The sequence below is a fragment of the Electrophorus electricus genome, chromosome 13 (assembly GCF_041902795.1).
Source record: "Electrophorus electricus isolate QZ-2024a chromosome 13, ASM4190279v1, whole genome shotgun sequence".
Taxonomy (NCBI): Eukaryota; Metazoa; Chordata; class Actinopteri; order Gymnotiformes; family Gymnotidae; genus Electrophorus; species Electrophorus electricus.
Window position 1 is genome coordinate 6,522,501 of NC_137509.1, and position 14,948 is coordinate 6,537,448.

The 14,948-nt window shown below is 39.6% G+C and overlaps 1 protein-coding gene and 6 non-coding genes across 8 annotated transcripts in view; 5 read left to right on the forward strand and 2 right to left on the reverse strand.

The window, feature by feature from the left end:
- adisspb (adipose secreted signaling protein b) overlaps positions 1-9,254 on the reverse strand; it is a 22,902-nt gene extending 13,648 nt beyond the window's left edge. The window contains exons 1-3 of one of the 2 annotated variants that reach the window (XM_035520109.2): positions 9,067-9,254; positions 5,406-5,502; positions 1,737-1,876 (exon numbers count right to left, since the gene is read on the reverse strand). In XM_035520109.2, coding sequence (XP_035376002.1) covers positions 1,737-1,876; positions 5,406-5,430 — 165 coding nt within the window. In that variant the 5' untranslated portion in view covers positions 5,431-5,502; positions 9,067-9,254. Of the gene's footprint in view, positions 1-1,736; positions 1,889-5,405; positions 5,503-9,066 lie in introns of both variants that reach the window. The other variant, XM_035520107.2, reaches the window with a different exon arrangement.
- Positions 9,255-9,469: 215 nt separating this feature from the next.
- trnak-cuu (transfer RNA lysine (anticodon CUU)) lies at positions 9,470-9,542 on the forward strand. The gene has a single exon. It is a non-coding gene; the product is annotated as a tRNA-Lys (tRNA).
- A 238-nt stretch (positions 9,543-9,780) lies between these two features.
- trnan-guu (transfer RNA asparagine (anticodon GUU)) lies at positions 9,781-9,854 on the reverse strand. The gene has a single exon. It is a non-coding gene; the product is annotated as a tRNA-Asn (tRNA).
- Positions 9,855-10,055: 201 nt separating this feature from the next.
- trnak-cuu (transfer RNA lysine (anticodon CUU)) lies at positions 10,056-10,128 on the forward strand. Its single transcript has one exon. It is a non-coding gene; the product is annotated as a tRNA-Lys (tRNA).
- Positions 10,129-10,200: 72 nt separating this feature from the next.
- Positions 10,201-10,274, forward strand: trnan-guu (transfer RNA asparagine (anticodon GUU)). The gene has a single exon. It is a non-coding gene; the product is annotated as a tRNA-Asn (tRNA).
- A 195-nt stretch (positions 10,275-10,469) lies between these two features.
- trnak-cuu (transfer RNA lysine (anticodon CUU)) lies at positions 10,470-10,542 on the forward strand. Its single transcript has one exon. It is a non-coding gene; the product is annotated as a tRNA-Lys (tRNA).
- A 932-nt stretch (positions 10,543-11,474) lies between these two features.
- On the forward strand, positions 11,475-11,548 carry trnan-guu (transfer RNA asparagine (anticodon GUU)). The gene has a single exon. It is a non-coding gene; the product is annotated as a tRNA-Asn (tRNA).
- Positions 11,549-14,948: the final 3,400 nt, after the last annotated feature.

Here is a 14,948-nt window from a genome sequence, read left to right on the forward strand (position 1 = left end):
CCCCATTCAATAGAGTATTGAAGGTCTGGGGAAGCACTCTGGGGTGGTGCTGCCAAAGGCAAGAGAAGACAGAACATCACACACTGAAAGAGTCTGTTCAGGTCTCTTTCATTGGGTGAAGGGAGCACAATGATTTGCAGCCACAGTATGGACAGCAGAGGTAAACAACGCGCACAGCTTAGTAACCACGGCATAGATGCCGGTCTCTGCCGAACACATTAATCAGACAGAGGTCAGCAGAATTTTGGAAGCCCTAAAATGAAGGCTTTCACCTGGCCTTCAGAGGGAACAGAGAAGCTCAGAGGAGATGAGGGGTTCTGCTTTGTCAATGTCAGGTCTCAAAGACATAGTGGTGTGGGTGTGTGCGTCACCTAATTCAACCAGCAGTCATAATCACATAATATAACTAGCTATGCTCTTTTTTCACCCAAATTACTATAAGCGATACTGACAGACCACCTGGTGCATGAATCAGATTAAACTAGGTAATCAGTAACAGTAAAGGCTGAGTATTCTCATTAAGGAATAATGACATCATGTTCTTTTCCCAGGTAACTAAATTAGAATAAACAAATAGGAACAATGTCCAAAGGTAGGATAAGAGATTTTATTAAAATGGCTCGTACACCACTGTGTTTTAAACACCATAAAATCAACACGTGGAATAATTAGAGATAAACATAGCCATAATAAGGATGACACAGCACCCTTGCAAACTCTGAAAACACAAGATACTGCAAGCAGTAGTTCATTTGAAAACTTTAGCTGGAGAAAACACTATATTGCATTAATTTTACCACATATTATGATGAGGCATGTTAAAGAATTACAATTCACCAGGACAGAGAAAGCAAAAACTATACCTGACAGAAATCAAAATTGCACATCCAAAAAAAAAGCCATCTAAATCTGTCTTATACAGAAGTGCACTGGCGTGCATTGTGGAGGAAAAAAATAGCACGTTCAGATCTTAGTTGAACTTTTTCTAAAGACATGCATAAGAAAGAGTTCATGGTCTGATGACACCAAAACTGAACTTTAAGTTCCATGCCAGAAACCTAATGCACAGACATCGCACAGAGAACACCAGAACACACACAGAACCACTGCCAGGATAACACCAGCAATGAGGTGCTGCTGAGGTGGTGGCAGCCTAATTAGACCCAATTGATCTATGTATTTCCACTTTGTTTCCATTCATTGGAACATGTAAATGCTATAATTTATAAATAAATAAACAAACCCACAGTACACCCATCTGGGAGGTCAAAAAGGTCACAGTAGACAAATAAAAAAATTGTGATGATTACAGGGCTCAGTTCAGGGATCAGTTTTGCAAAGGCCAAAATTTCAATGCAAACTGTATACTTTTTATTTCAGGCTCCTAGTCCTCATCCATAACCCAAGACGCTGGGGCAACAGTGCTTGGTGGAATTTCTTTTGGCATTTAAACTAGCATGAAGAACTGTTCAGAACACCATTCTTGCACAAGTAATTCCAACTTGTGAAGTGTTGATAAGAGCCAAGCTCAGTGGAAGCTCTGGGTTTGGTGGTTTGTAAGCTAGTCTTTGAAAGTGCAATGGCCAACGATTACCACTGTGTTCATGCTTATTTAATCATTCAGCAGTCATTTCTTGACCTGCTGCCTGCACACACCACTAAAGCGATCACGCCTATCTTCCATATCATATCCATATACTGTATAATACACAGGTAAACCAATGACCAAAACTCACCTTAACTAGAAAGTTTCCATCTGCTTCAGGAATCACCATGACAACAGAGTCGTGCAGCTTCTCGTCGAAGTGCACATGAGAGTGAGCGCTGGCTGCAGCAGCTGTGGTGGCATGTTCCTCAGCAAAGCGGATGCCCCCTGCTTTAGAAGAAGCTGTCATTAACACACACAGACACACACACACACACACACACACACACACACACACACAGACACACACACAGTCATGAAACTGCACACACGATCCCGCTTTCCATTCTCTCACACATGCACGCGCAAAGGGTGTCGTTTTCTTTGTCTTTTTCTCTCTCTCTCTCTCACACACACACACACACACACACACACACACACACACACACACACACACACACACACGTACATACGTACTACACAGCCACATCTATGCTCATCAACAGAGGATCAAGGCACATTCTATTCAGCTTTTTAGAATGTTCACCGCACCAGCGAGTAGCTTTTCACCGCATAATTACAAATCTAACGTGCCACTCTGACAGCTCTGCAGAGCTCAATGGGGGAAAAAAGAACAGCAAAGTCCTTTATCAAATGTTTGTCATCTCTTGAAAATTTCTCTACAGGAGTATGGCTACCCTGTGAATGAGAGGAATCAGGCCAAAGTGTCTGTGCGATGACTAATTTTATCAGTCCCCATCAGCCTGGGAAGCTCTACTCGTGAATCAGCTGTACTTTAAGATGAAGAGCTGCAGTCAGTATGAAGACTGACAGTAGTAGGAACCAGGCCCTTTCACACACACATTCAGAATCAGCTATGTAAGTTGATTTGTCTTGAGGAGTGCACATGTAATATACTAAACAGTGTGACACACTGGGTAATACAGATAGATCCAGTCATCTCCAATGCCGAGTCCTTGTTTCCCTTTGTACTAAATGAAGGTACTACCAGTTCAGTTGACATTCATTACTGTTTGTAATCTGAGTCTAATTTCAGATTTTCTTTTCCATAAAGAAGGCCGCTTCCATGTTTAGTCAATGAGTGTTTGCTTTTTTGGCGCGATAAGATTCATGAGTATGTAAAGAATCACTGTCTTTGATTAATATAAGACAGCAATGTCCTTTTTTGTCTCACAATGTCATACCAAGACATTATATGACAGTAGCTGCATCTGTGCTATTTCCTGCAAATGCTAATCTCTCTAAACAATTCAATAGATTAGTCTGAAACTAAATATCTTTTATAGAAAGATGCATAAAATATGAAATTATGAAAACAAACAGAGACATTAAAATAGAATAACAATCAGTAAGTAAACTAAACTCCACCGTCCATGTAAATGGGTCACACAATCCATGGGCTTAATTAATATCACACATGAATTAGATGAGAAAAATGTCTGGGAGAATTATTAGACAACACTGATCAATGTGGACACTACTTTAGTCCTGTGGCGTAAACTAGTGAGGTAGTGATATTTCATAGATAGAACTAACATTAATAGATGAGAAAGAAGTTCCAAGCCCTTCAGAAATCTCACCTCAGTAAAAATGAGGTGCAAAAATGAATCAGTGTCTCTTGATTGAATTGAAATGTACTAAATGAAGATTGCCCGTCTACATCAGGCATGGGCGTAGTGTGTCTCAGAGGCAAGGACACCTGCGTGTGAAACAATTGGAATTTACAATAACTATCAATCACAACAGTACAATCAAACCAAAACTTCGTTAAATTTTAAATGTTACAATGAATAATTTTCTAAATCACGATGAATTGAAAAGTTGTGAGGTCAAAGATTTATACCCTTACTTTGTACACAAATAATAAATTGGTCTAAAGAGAAATGTCATCTTTATCCATCTTTGGGGGGGGGGGTTTGCAAAAAAGATACTGTGGGACATTTACAACAATATCAAAGTAAAAACCTGGTAACATCGACTACCTCGCTCTTTATCCTAAATTGTGATAACAAAATACTCTGTAATGTTTTAGGTACTGTTGCTTGGCTGTCCTTACTGTGAGATTTCCCCAACAACACACGACAAATCTAGAATGGAAGTGGAATTCTAGATTGTGTTATTGTAAAGTATTTCATCTTCAGACAAGTCAGTTTCTCTACATATGGAGGAGAGTCTTCAGACCAAGCTCTGTTCTCACCATGTTTACAGCTGCTTAGTAATCCAGTTATGCAATTAGACACAGACTCAGACACAGACACACGCACACATACGAAGAGTAAGTAGGTTTTGTACTGCACATCTATGGGACATTCAATCTATGCACATAACTTTCATCTGTTCAAATCAGTCTGTGTCTGTCCACACAAGCTACCCAGGTGCTTGTGCAGTCTCTTGTGATCTCAAAGCTAGACTACTGCAACTCACTACTTGCTGGTCTTCCTCCAAGAGCCATCAAACCTCTACAACTTGTCCAGAATGCAGCAGCACAACCGGTCTTCAAGCTTCCAAAGTTCACACACATTACTCCGCTGCTGCGCGCCCTTCATTGGCTTCGAGTAGCTGCACGCATCACATTTAAAACCTTGATTATTGCCTACAAAGCCAAAATTGCACCGGCCCCGTCATACATGAGGTCAACAGTCAAAGCCCGATCCGTAACTCGAGTACTTCGAACCTCAAGTATGGCTTGGCTTCAAATACCGTGCTTCAGGTCTCATGGAAGACAAGCATCGAGACTACTTTCTGTCCTGGCTCCCAGATGCAGCAGTCGAGCTCTTGTACTGAGAACTTCTTAAAGAGAGAGCATGCAAGACAGAGAGAGCAGGACAGAAAGAGGAAGAGTGAGACTGAGAAAAAGCCTGTGCTTGCTAGTGCCCAAGGGTGCAACAGAGGCTCTAGAAATGATCAGCCTCGTTTTTAATCCTGTCCTGGTTACTATGGCAGTCACCATTTGGGATGGTTTGGTTTCCAATGCTATTCTCAATCTCTGATGCACTGCTTTGTCTCGCCAATAGCAATAGCAAGATTCTGGACTTTGTGAAAGAAAGCAAATAACTGCGATATCCCATGTGAATCCGTGTCCATCTTGCATTTTGTTTAAACTCTCTTATGCACTTTCAATTTGACTATCTTCTCCATCACATGACACACACACACACACACACACACACACACACACACACACACACACACACACACACACACACACACACACACACACACACACACACACACACACACACACACACACACACACACACACACAAAAGATATACACTCCATCTCCACAGAACAGACCCCTACTTCTAAAGAGCAAAACCCCAGTGGCAGGAATTCAAAATTCAATTACTATTCAACACTGAGCCTTACTGAAAGCCTTACTGAAGTCTTCATTTCATGAACAAAACCCAGCGGGTGGTTCAGAGGGCTGGGTAAGCTTCGTGGTATGTTTCAGTAGCTGTGAGCTTGATGGAGGGATTATTTTTAGAGCAGTTTCTCAACATTTGCACAACAAAAGCATCACTTGCTATGTAATTATGCATTTGTTCTGCTTTAAGAAACATGCAAGTTACAGACAGAGGGACATGAAAGCATATAGCTAATGGTGTGGGAAAGTATTTACTTTGTGGAGTCCATGCTAGAGAGACAGGGAAAGAGAGTGAGAGAGGAGAGAGAGAGAGAGAGAGAGAGAGAGAGAGAGAGAGAGAGAGAGAGAGAGAGAGTGAGAGAGAAGGCTCACCTTTTTTTGCAGTGGCCATACTCATGTCCGTCTAAGCAACACTCAGAGAGAGAGACTCTCACAGTCTCATCACGACTGTCATCTAGTCCCAATAATCCTGAGAGCAAAACAAAAAAAGACGATTAGAAGAAAGAGAAAGAGAAGTCAGGAAATAACAAAGAAATCTCTTAAATACTATTAGTCGTGTGCCTGACTTAACATGACTAGTCCGATTCCATCATAGGTATCCTTACTTTGCTTAGCTGTGCTGAATAACACAGTGCAACAAATACCCTAGAGTACAACAAATAAAAAAACAGCTACAAACCACTAATAAGATTATGGATAGAGAAGCCTTTAACAGCTCCCAGGATTCTGTCCCTGATGCATGTAGACATCCCTGGAGCAAGGAGCAGCCCAACACCTCCCACAGGGCCTCCACAATCTAACAAACAGAGGGGAAGTTCTCCATGATGGATAAACCTTTACCCAGACTGAGATCCCACACACTGGCTTGAGAAAACTGGAAGCTGACATGTCTAACACGGAATAGAGAAATGGAAGCTGACACATCTTTAACACAGAATAGAAGACATTTGTGATCCTGACTGAAATTCTTGTGCCTCTGAGAGGTGTTAACTACCTCTCCTCTTCTCTTCTCTTCTCTTTTCTTTTGGCACCAAGCAATGACTAACAACTGACAGGCTGACACCCAATTTGTATGTGTTAACAATGGATTCCAAAATTGCGCATTTTGGCTTTTTAATTTTTAACTGCTCATTCTGTGATCTCTTAAAACAAAATAAAGGCAGTTATTTTGCTCTGTGTGTTTACAAAGTGTATTTCAGATGAATAACTGCAGTGCACAATAATAAAAGATGTACAGATATTCAAAATCTCTCTCTCTTTCATTTTATGTATAACTTCATACTCTTACACAAGCACACTCTCAATTATAAGATATAGAGGTGCAATGTAAACAAAAGCTCACGGTGTGATTTTCAGACCCTGAAACTCACTAGTGAATGTCATTTCCATGGTAAATAGTTAAAGGCAACCTGTATGATTGCTATAAAAGGGATACATGCCAAAATGCATAAATTTTTGTTGGTCAGAATGTTCACCAAAAATGTATTAGGCCCTGAGACTTTTCAGCATGTTCTTGCAGAGCACAACACAACTGACATTTGTTATTGGTTAATTTGCATTCTCTCTCTCACACAAACACACGCACACACCTCTCAAACTGAGGGGTTACCATTTGTCTTAACATCAGCGCTGACATCTCAAACTCCTCCAAAGTATGAAAAGATTTACAACATGAACCAGATTATTTATAATTATATGGTAGATTTAGCATTTCTTTGAGAACTAGGGCAAGGACTGATATAGCCTTGCAAGTGTCACTTTCAAGTCCCTGAAAGGAATAAAAACCCTCCAGGACCACTAGCACAAATTGGCCTGTCACATTCAAGTGCTGGAGCAGAGGTTTAGAGAATACGATTTACCATCCATCCCTTCAGGAGTAAGCTAACATGACTAGGTATTCAATGATTTACTGATTTACTGATTATCCAATGAACTGCCAATAATTACAAAATCCAGGACTGGATTTGAGATCTGTTGTATTCTACACAGCAGCATACGTGCTCTTTTGAATGTAGAAAGTTAAGCATTAGCTCCCAATTCCTCACTCAGATGCGAGAATGCTTACAAGGTGCCTGATTATACAGCTGCCCTTGACAGTGCATTTCCAATGTCACAGCTATTGTGGAGGAGACACACGACACTAGAGAAGCCTTCCATGGATAGTCCGAATGCCACACTTCTTATAGTGAACTTTGTTCCTGCTCAACTTTGCGCAATTGGCTGCCGCTTCTAACCAGTGTGTTAACTGGATGTAAAAAGCTGTGTTGATTGTAAAGTGTCCTTGGGTACTGAGCCAGGTTCTATATAAGTGTAACTTCATTCATTCAAGTTCTAAGCATCTGGAACTGCTCCATTCAAACCACTGGTCTATTATACACAGTGAATCAGGTTACAATAAATAGAGGTTTTGAATTGATTGATTCTTTTATTAAGAACCGAGTAATCAGATAGGATTCTTTTATACCAGCTTGCATCAACATCATCAAACAGTTTGAAGACCTATGATATCATTTCTTGATTATAAATTGAATATATGAATTCATATCACATCACTATTGTTTTTGTTAGTTTATAGTTTAAGGGTTTCACTTTAGCTGTCAGTTCAGAAAAAGCCATCCAATTTACAGTAGGAAGTGCATGGAAATAGCATACATGGGACATATGTGGTCCTGGAAAATATTCTTTGCTCTAAGGACTGCCATCCAGAAACTCAAATAAGAATGTCAGCAAGTTCAGACACCTTTCAAGTCAGTTGCATGAGAACTAAACCAGTCCAAGACACAACAGGATTTCTTCCTTCATGTGCACCCTCTGCCTCTGCAAATACTTCATTTCCTGGTGGTGCAGCAGTATCCACTTAACCACCAACCCACGGACCCCCAACTGCTTAGAGATTTTGCCCAAATTCATTTTCTAATCAGCTTTTAACACAAGCTTTTAGTTTAGCAGGCACACATTCAGCTTTTGCTTGATTCAAGCACTGATTATCGTCATCAAGCAAAAGCTGAATGTGTGATGACAGAAGTCAGCTTTTGACACACATATCAGCTCCACGTACCCAAATAATAATCTAAGCATTAGTACGAGAATGTGGAATAATTTAAATAAAACTAAAATATAACTTTCACTAACACACACATTAAAAAGTCATCTCAAAGTGATTTTGTAGATACCTAAGGTTTTGTATTGCACATTGTTTATATTGTAGAGAGATTAGTGTATTTCTGCTTCTTAGATACAGGGATCTAATAAAGAATATCAGCGTGTACACATCCCTCCATCCCTTCCTCTTGTAATTTGCTATTTCGAAAATGCCGTTTTATTTTTAACTAAGCAGCCTATTTCATCATCAAAGCCCAGACCTAAATGCCACGTTAGAAAAGTGTTGGTTTTGAGGCAGAATCTATTAACTGAAGACAATATTTATTGCCTTGAACAGGAGCAAGGCAACCCTACTGTTGGGGCTCTGAAATGGACAAGAACAACTGCTCTTATTCAGGTGTCATGAAACGCAGATAAGCAAAAACATTCATGAGAAATCAACGTGTCACTTCATTGAGGAGGTCTCGGGGTGGTTAACTCCCTGCACTTACACAAATGGGAAAAGGGCGACCAACCACATTTATGCTTAGGGAAGCGCATAAATCATAAAACCATATTTCAGACAATTCAACGAACACCTCGTGCCTTTGGTGACTATATAACTACAAGGGCGCCCCCAACCACAAATATATCAACGAGTTAACACTTGAACAGCTTGCCTTTTTATTAAAAACCGATGCATTTGATAGTATTTGCAGCGAAAAACAGCTACAGGACACAGCTACACTAGCAACTGCCCGTTGCTGTTTCTAGGATAACCATTTATGATATTACAACGGAAACTTAACTGTAGATAGCAACGGGTGAATTATACAAAACGCTTCATCTGGCGTTATAACACTATCTACTTAGATAAGCAAGTAAATAACTCATTCGCTGTTGTATAATGAGGAATCGATTTTTAATCTAGCTAGTTTATTCAGTTACTAACCTGTTTTGTCGTCCACACAGTTCCTAAGAAGCTCAAAGCCGCAGCTGGTCGTGTTTTACGTTTCTCTAATTTTAGACACAATAATGTAAAGTATATGACCAACTCCTTTATGAACAAGAAGCTAGACAGCTAGTCAGTTAGCTACTGATGGCCAAACGAATATCAACTCACTCCGCCCTAACTTGATCTATCAGTAAGTATCACTTCCGCGTTAGTCACGAGGGTCTCTGTACTTTGGTAGCTATTGAAGCTATTCCCGGTGTAGAATTAACATTAGCTAGGATAGCTAACTTGCTATGTATACGCTCCAAAAATATATAAATATAAAGCTTTATGTATGAAACTATGCATACTAGAAATAGATGCATCGTATTTTGCTGTTTTTTTTGTTGCCTGAGTCGTAGCCCGGCTAGCTCAGTCGGTAGAGCATGAGACTCTTAATCTCAGGGTCGTGGGTTCGAGCCCCACGTTGGGCGGAGTTCTTTATTGTTAATGCATATATTCTTGAAATGAGTACATTTGAGATTGAAGCATAACACATTTCATACGTTACAAACGTTCTTGTTGTATTTCTTTAAAATATTCATCCTCTACTGAACATTTATTTTGATTTTTTAAATTATCATGGGATACTCAGAGGTTATATACTCAGAGGTTATTTACTACGTGGAAGCAGGCCAAACTGGCTGAACCACAAAATTTAAAAAACATGAACGTCCCTGGGTGGGCTCGAACCACCAACCTTTCGGTTAACAGCCGAACGCGCTAACCGATTGCGCCACAGAGACATGATGCGCAGGCTTTTTAAGGGGTATGACTTGACTAACTTCTTGTCGTGGGTTTTCACCTTGTGTTTGATATTGCATTAGCCTATTAGCCGTGTTTGCTATCCAATAACAATAACAACGCAAACTACACTTATGTACGTTAAGTCCCTACCTTATGCATATTTAGTCCTTACTTTATGCACCTGTGAATTGTGCTGAGCAGCCCGGCTAGCTCAGTCGGTAGAGCATGAGACTCTTAATCTCAGGGTCGTGGGTTCGAGCCCCACGTTGGGCGTCACTTCTTTATTGTTAAGCCATTTGTAGAATCAATTCACACTTTCACACCTCATTAAATCTAAGGGCAGCTGTCTCTGTGGCGCAATCGGTTAGCGCGTTCGGCTGTTAACCGAAAGGTTGGTGGTTCGAGCCCACCCAGGGACGGAGGAGGGTTTTTTTTTTTTTTGGCTGTTACTCTGTTTACTCGTGTGTGTGTGTGTGTGTGTGTGTGTGTGTGTGTGTGTGTGTGTGTGTGTGTGTGTGTGTGTGTGTGTGTGTGTGTGTGTGTGTGTGTGTGTCTGTGTGTGTGTGTGTGTGTGTGTGTTTGTTTGAGTCTCACAACAAAAAAGCGCCTGAGCAGCCCGGCTAGCTCAGTCGGTAGAGCATGAGACTCTTAATCTCAGGGTCGTGGGTTCGAGCCCCACGTTGGGCGCCTATCTTTTGCCACCGTCTCTCAGTGGTACAGTTGGTAGATAGACTCGAAAATGTTGTTGGGATTAGGCGAATGCATAAAGGACGTCAGACACAGGATGTTCAACCCTTTCTCACTTCATCCTGACTTTTGTGTGGAGTGCTTCTGTTAGGCCTAGAGACAGCTGGTTCCTCGCTCTCTAATTACTTAATGGACCTCAATGGTCTCCCAGTAACAGTTAAAGATCTGGAGTTATTATGGATACTATTATGGAGATTTTCACAATTAAAATATGGAAAATGGGCAGATAACTCGAGCATCCCACTTGATTTAATGGCCAAACAGATTAAGCCTGAATGCAGACATCATCATATACACATATATAGTAACGAAGTCCTAAATGTATATATTGGGTTTTCTGTATACTATTCAGGTCTTGGATTTCTGTATACTGCCACTATCAATCATTCTATCAATATGCTAAATAGACGTAGAAGTACACATTAACGTACTAAAGGAAGAAAACCTCAAACTATGAAATAAACCTAGTAGTACACATAAACGTTCCAAAGGCGGACGAAATGCTCTCGAAAATTCGCCGGTTTAAATATCCCGCCGTCCGTCGATGGACTCACCCTGGATTCTTGGTAGACGACCGGGACGTGATTGGTCAGTGGTCAGACATTCTTGGTCGTGCTCTGACCTGTGATAGGCCCTATGTATCATTGCGTCATCGCCAATGCTTAATAGCGATTACGGCTCGTGGTTGGCCAATTCTTTGTAGAAGCCTGAAAGGTGATTGGACATCGCTACCTAGAATTAGCTCGAAACACAACCGTGAAAACAGTTTACATGACGTCTGCTTTCAAAATGGTCATAGGTACTGGGCCTCGAACATAGCCAATTCACTCTTTCTCCTGCTCTTCTGTTATTTCATCTTGCGCTCTGTTAATGTCTCTGTGGCGCAATCGGTTAGCGCGTTCGGCTGTTAACCGAAAGGTTGGTGGTTCGAGCCCACCCAGGGACGTCAGCTTTCTTTCTTCCACCAACGTTCTCACTGCTTTATTTGGTCAGATGTGTATAATTTAAATTTGTCTTTGGTAAGTAAAAATAATTTGAGATTATGCAACGTAAATAAAATCTATTTAGTTTTAACCACAGCTATAGAATAACAGCCCTTGTTTAAGAGGATGCTAACCATAAGCATTTTATCCATCAAAAAATGAATTTTTGGTATCTGCACAACACAGGGATTAACCTTTAGGTATTGGGTCAGAATCAGTATTTTCTTAACAGTAATAATATGAATTGTAAACAACAGAAAAACATAAGAGTGGACAAAGTCTGGAGCTACATGTCACACCTGAACTTATCCTACAGCACTGCCAATACAGTGCGATATTACTTTGTAGTTCCATTTGTGGACAGGCTCTTTACAGTTGTGGTCAATGTGGACATCCGACCATTGTCTAGTTGAGTTAGAGTGAAGAGGCTTTTTATTGTTATTTCTGTTATATACAGGTATATAGTGAAATAAAATAACATTCCTTCAGGACCATGGTGCAACACAAAAGAACATAAGTGTAAACAATAAATATGAAACAATAAATAAATCTAGCATACAGGGCAACACCGACTAGTGCACGACCCTGAGGATTATCACAGATAAGATTACAGCATGCAGCATTCACTGAGGTAACAGCCAATACACTCATTTAAGAATACTATATAGTTAAATGTAATACAGTATTTGTTAAATATGTGTTGTAAGCCTCTGGAGTTAGAGTCTGATAGCATGGGGGAAGAAACTGTTGCACAGTCTGGCTTTATGGGTCTGAATGCTTTGGTACCTCTTCCCACACAATAGGAGAGAGAAGAGGTAATGTGTTAAGTGTGCAGAAAAAAGCCTTCCTGATATTATGTAAGGGTTTGACAAACTGTCCGGAGTGAAATGTAGAGTAAACTAACAACTTAGCCAGGATCCTGTTAAACATGCATGTTCACCATGCCCTGTTCCTCAGCTGTCATTCTTTTGTTCTTCATGATACCTGTAGAACTCTAAAAGCTTTGGCTGTGCCTGGGTTATAGCAGTATGTCAGTTCCATGTATCCAACTCTCCTTATTCAAAAGGGCCAAGGTGAAACGTTTTCCATTCTGCACCTTTAAGCAGTAGAACTTTATCCCAAGCTAAATCTCTGGTCCTGCTGATGTGCTGCATTTGGAGGTTCTCATTGACACTTGCATGAAACACTGTGCTGTGGATGGTGGATTAATAGATCTAGGCATACCTACTTGTCATGTTTTATACCACCAAACATTTCAATTTCCTTTTTACATTGTAGCAACGTTCTTGATGAATGGACCAATAGAAATTATACCAAAAATATTGGAATAATTTTTTTTAGGTCATTTGGGATGTTTTTTTTTTTTCGCTCTTCCTCTGTAGAACATGGTGACAATGATTTTTCTTCCTCTATAAAGTTTCATTTTCCAAGATGCAATCAACAATGTGTCAAGTAGCTTTTGATTTTTTGATAAGTAAGCTAATTCTCATGTATTAGGTTTATATGGTTATTATATTCTGCCTCCTCACTAACTGTATTGTTCATTATGATCATTCATTTCTTAAAGTCATTCTAAAATGCAATAAAACACATTCAGTTCTTAGTCATTTCTGTTGATATATTAATTTATTTAGATCTATAGCTAGGTCTTATTTCTTTAAAGTGGGTGTACAGTATTGATTTGTCAAAGCCATAGACAGATGCAACATAAGTATGCTATGATCATCTGATCAGTTACTTGAGTTTACTGTGTTCATCTCACACAATCATTATATTCTACAATCATGCATCCATTGCAAGAGATAGCAAATAAGGAGTTCTTATAAAAATCAATATTTCTTGCTTTCCAGAATAGATGAACAGATCAATCTGATGTGTGAACCAGCTGAGTCTCCTATGGTTTTATGCAACAGTGTCTCCCCTAAGGATACAACAGTGCGCTTGATATCTCAGGGGGTGTTTTGAATGTAATATAACGTCAGTTATCAGTTAAATTACTGCATTCAGTCTTTTTCTGCTTCATTTCAGTCTAGAACTGTAATGTAACTGGACCATAACAACTGATCCCTGATGTAATGTTTGCTGCATTAACATTTATTTGAAAAATGTTTCCATCACAAAAAAGTGTCTAAAACCTTCTAGTGTTATTGTGGAAGTTTTATAATTTCTATCCAGCTTTTCAAATGAGATAATGCACTTTGAATGTTTCTATCAAAACAGAAAACATATTTTCTTTGTTACCCTGTTACATACAACTTCAAAAAGTAGCATTCTCTTGTTCCATTGTCTTAAACCACTCTTCATTACATCAGATAGACATAAAAAATGGCATTAAAAAATCGAGATACAAAATAAATGTGCATCAGATTTAGAGGTGAAAGACAGAGTGTCTTAAATCAGTCTGTTTCCTGTATCTTGGGATATTAAAATATTCAGACCCTGTGTAATCCAACAGTGCACCTCAAACTTTAGGTTGAGAATTGGTATACAGTAACTAGTGATTTCCCATTACAATTCTGAACCTAATTTGTCATCTGATATTTAGTATCTGCTTATACTGAGTCCTGATGGGACTTGCATGTTCTTAGGTAATATTGCTGTACAGCGCACACTTCAGATGTATTAAAATCTGTACAATTAATCCAACATCTAAAAGTAATCTAGGTTCAGTCTAGGTACTAGGAGGTCAGTCTGGGTTCTAGGAGGTCAGTCTAGGTTTTAAAATGTCCACCCTCACTGATTCAGCTACAGCAGGCCTTCCTTTTAATGTTTATGCACGTGTGTCATCCAAACAAGTATGAACCTCTTGGAGGAAAAAATAAAAGGTAAGAGACAAATGTAACTATAGTTAAAAAGGAGGGAATCTGTCCGTTCCATGGATAGCTACCTTGATATGATGAAATCACAGATTTAATGGAGCTGTTACTCTCATCCCCTAACTGGCTGTGAACTAGGGCAACATAAGATCAAGATCCATGAGTCAAATCCAGCATACTTTCATCGCGACCTTTGTTTGAGCTGAACTTTGCACAGGACAGACTACATCTTAGATAAACATCTTCACCAACAGCTCTGCATGCAGGGCTGAGGCTGTACTATGGGCAATCTGGGAAAAGGTGTTTACACAGAAAAGTGTATTTTGAGAAATATATATAATGGGTAAAATAATGTAACCAAAAGATCAGAATTTGACTGGGCTTCATATCCATTAGTGTATGCATTGACAGACTGATACAGATCTTTCAAATCATCCTGCGACATCCCTAGTCATAATCAATCCCAGATTGTACAGTAAACTATATTAGTTGAAAACAATGAGGTTGACATCTAGCTCTTTATAAAGGTTTACGTTAATTATTACAT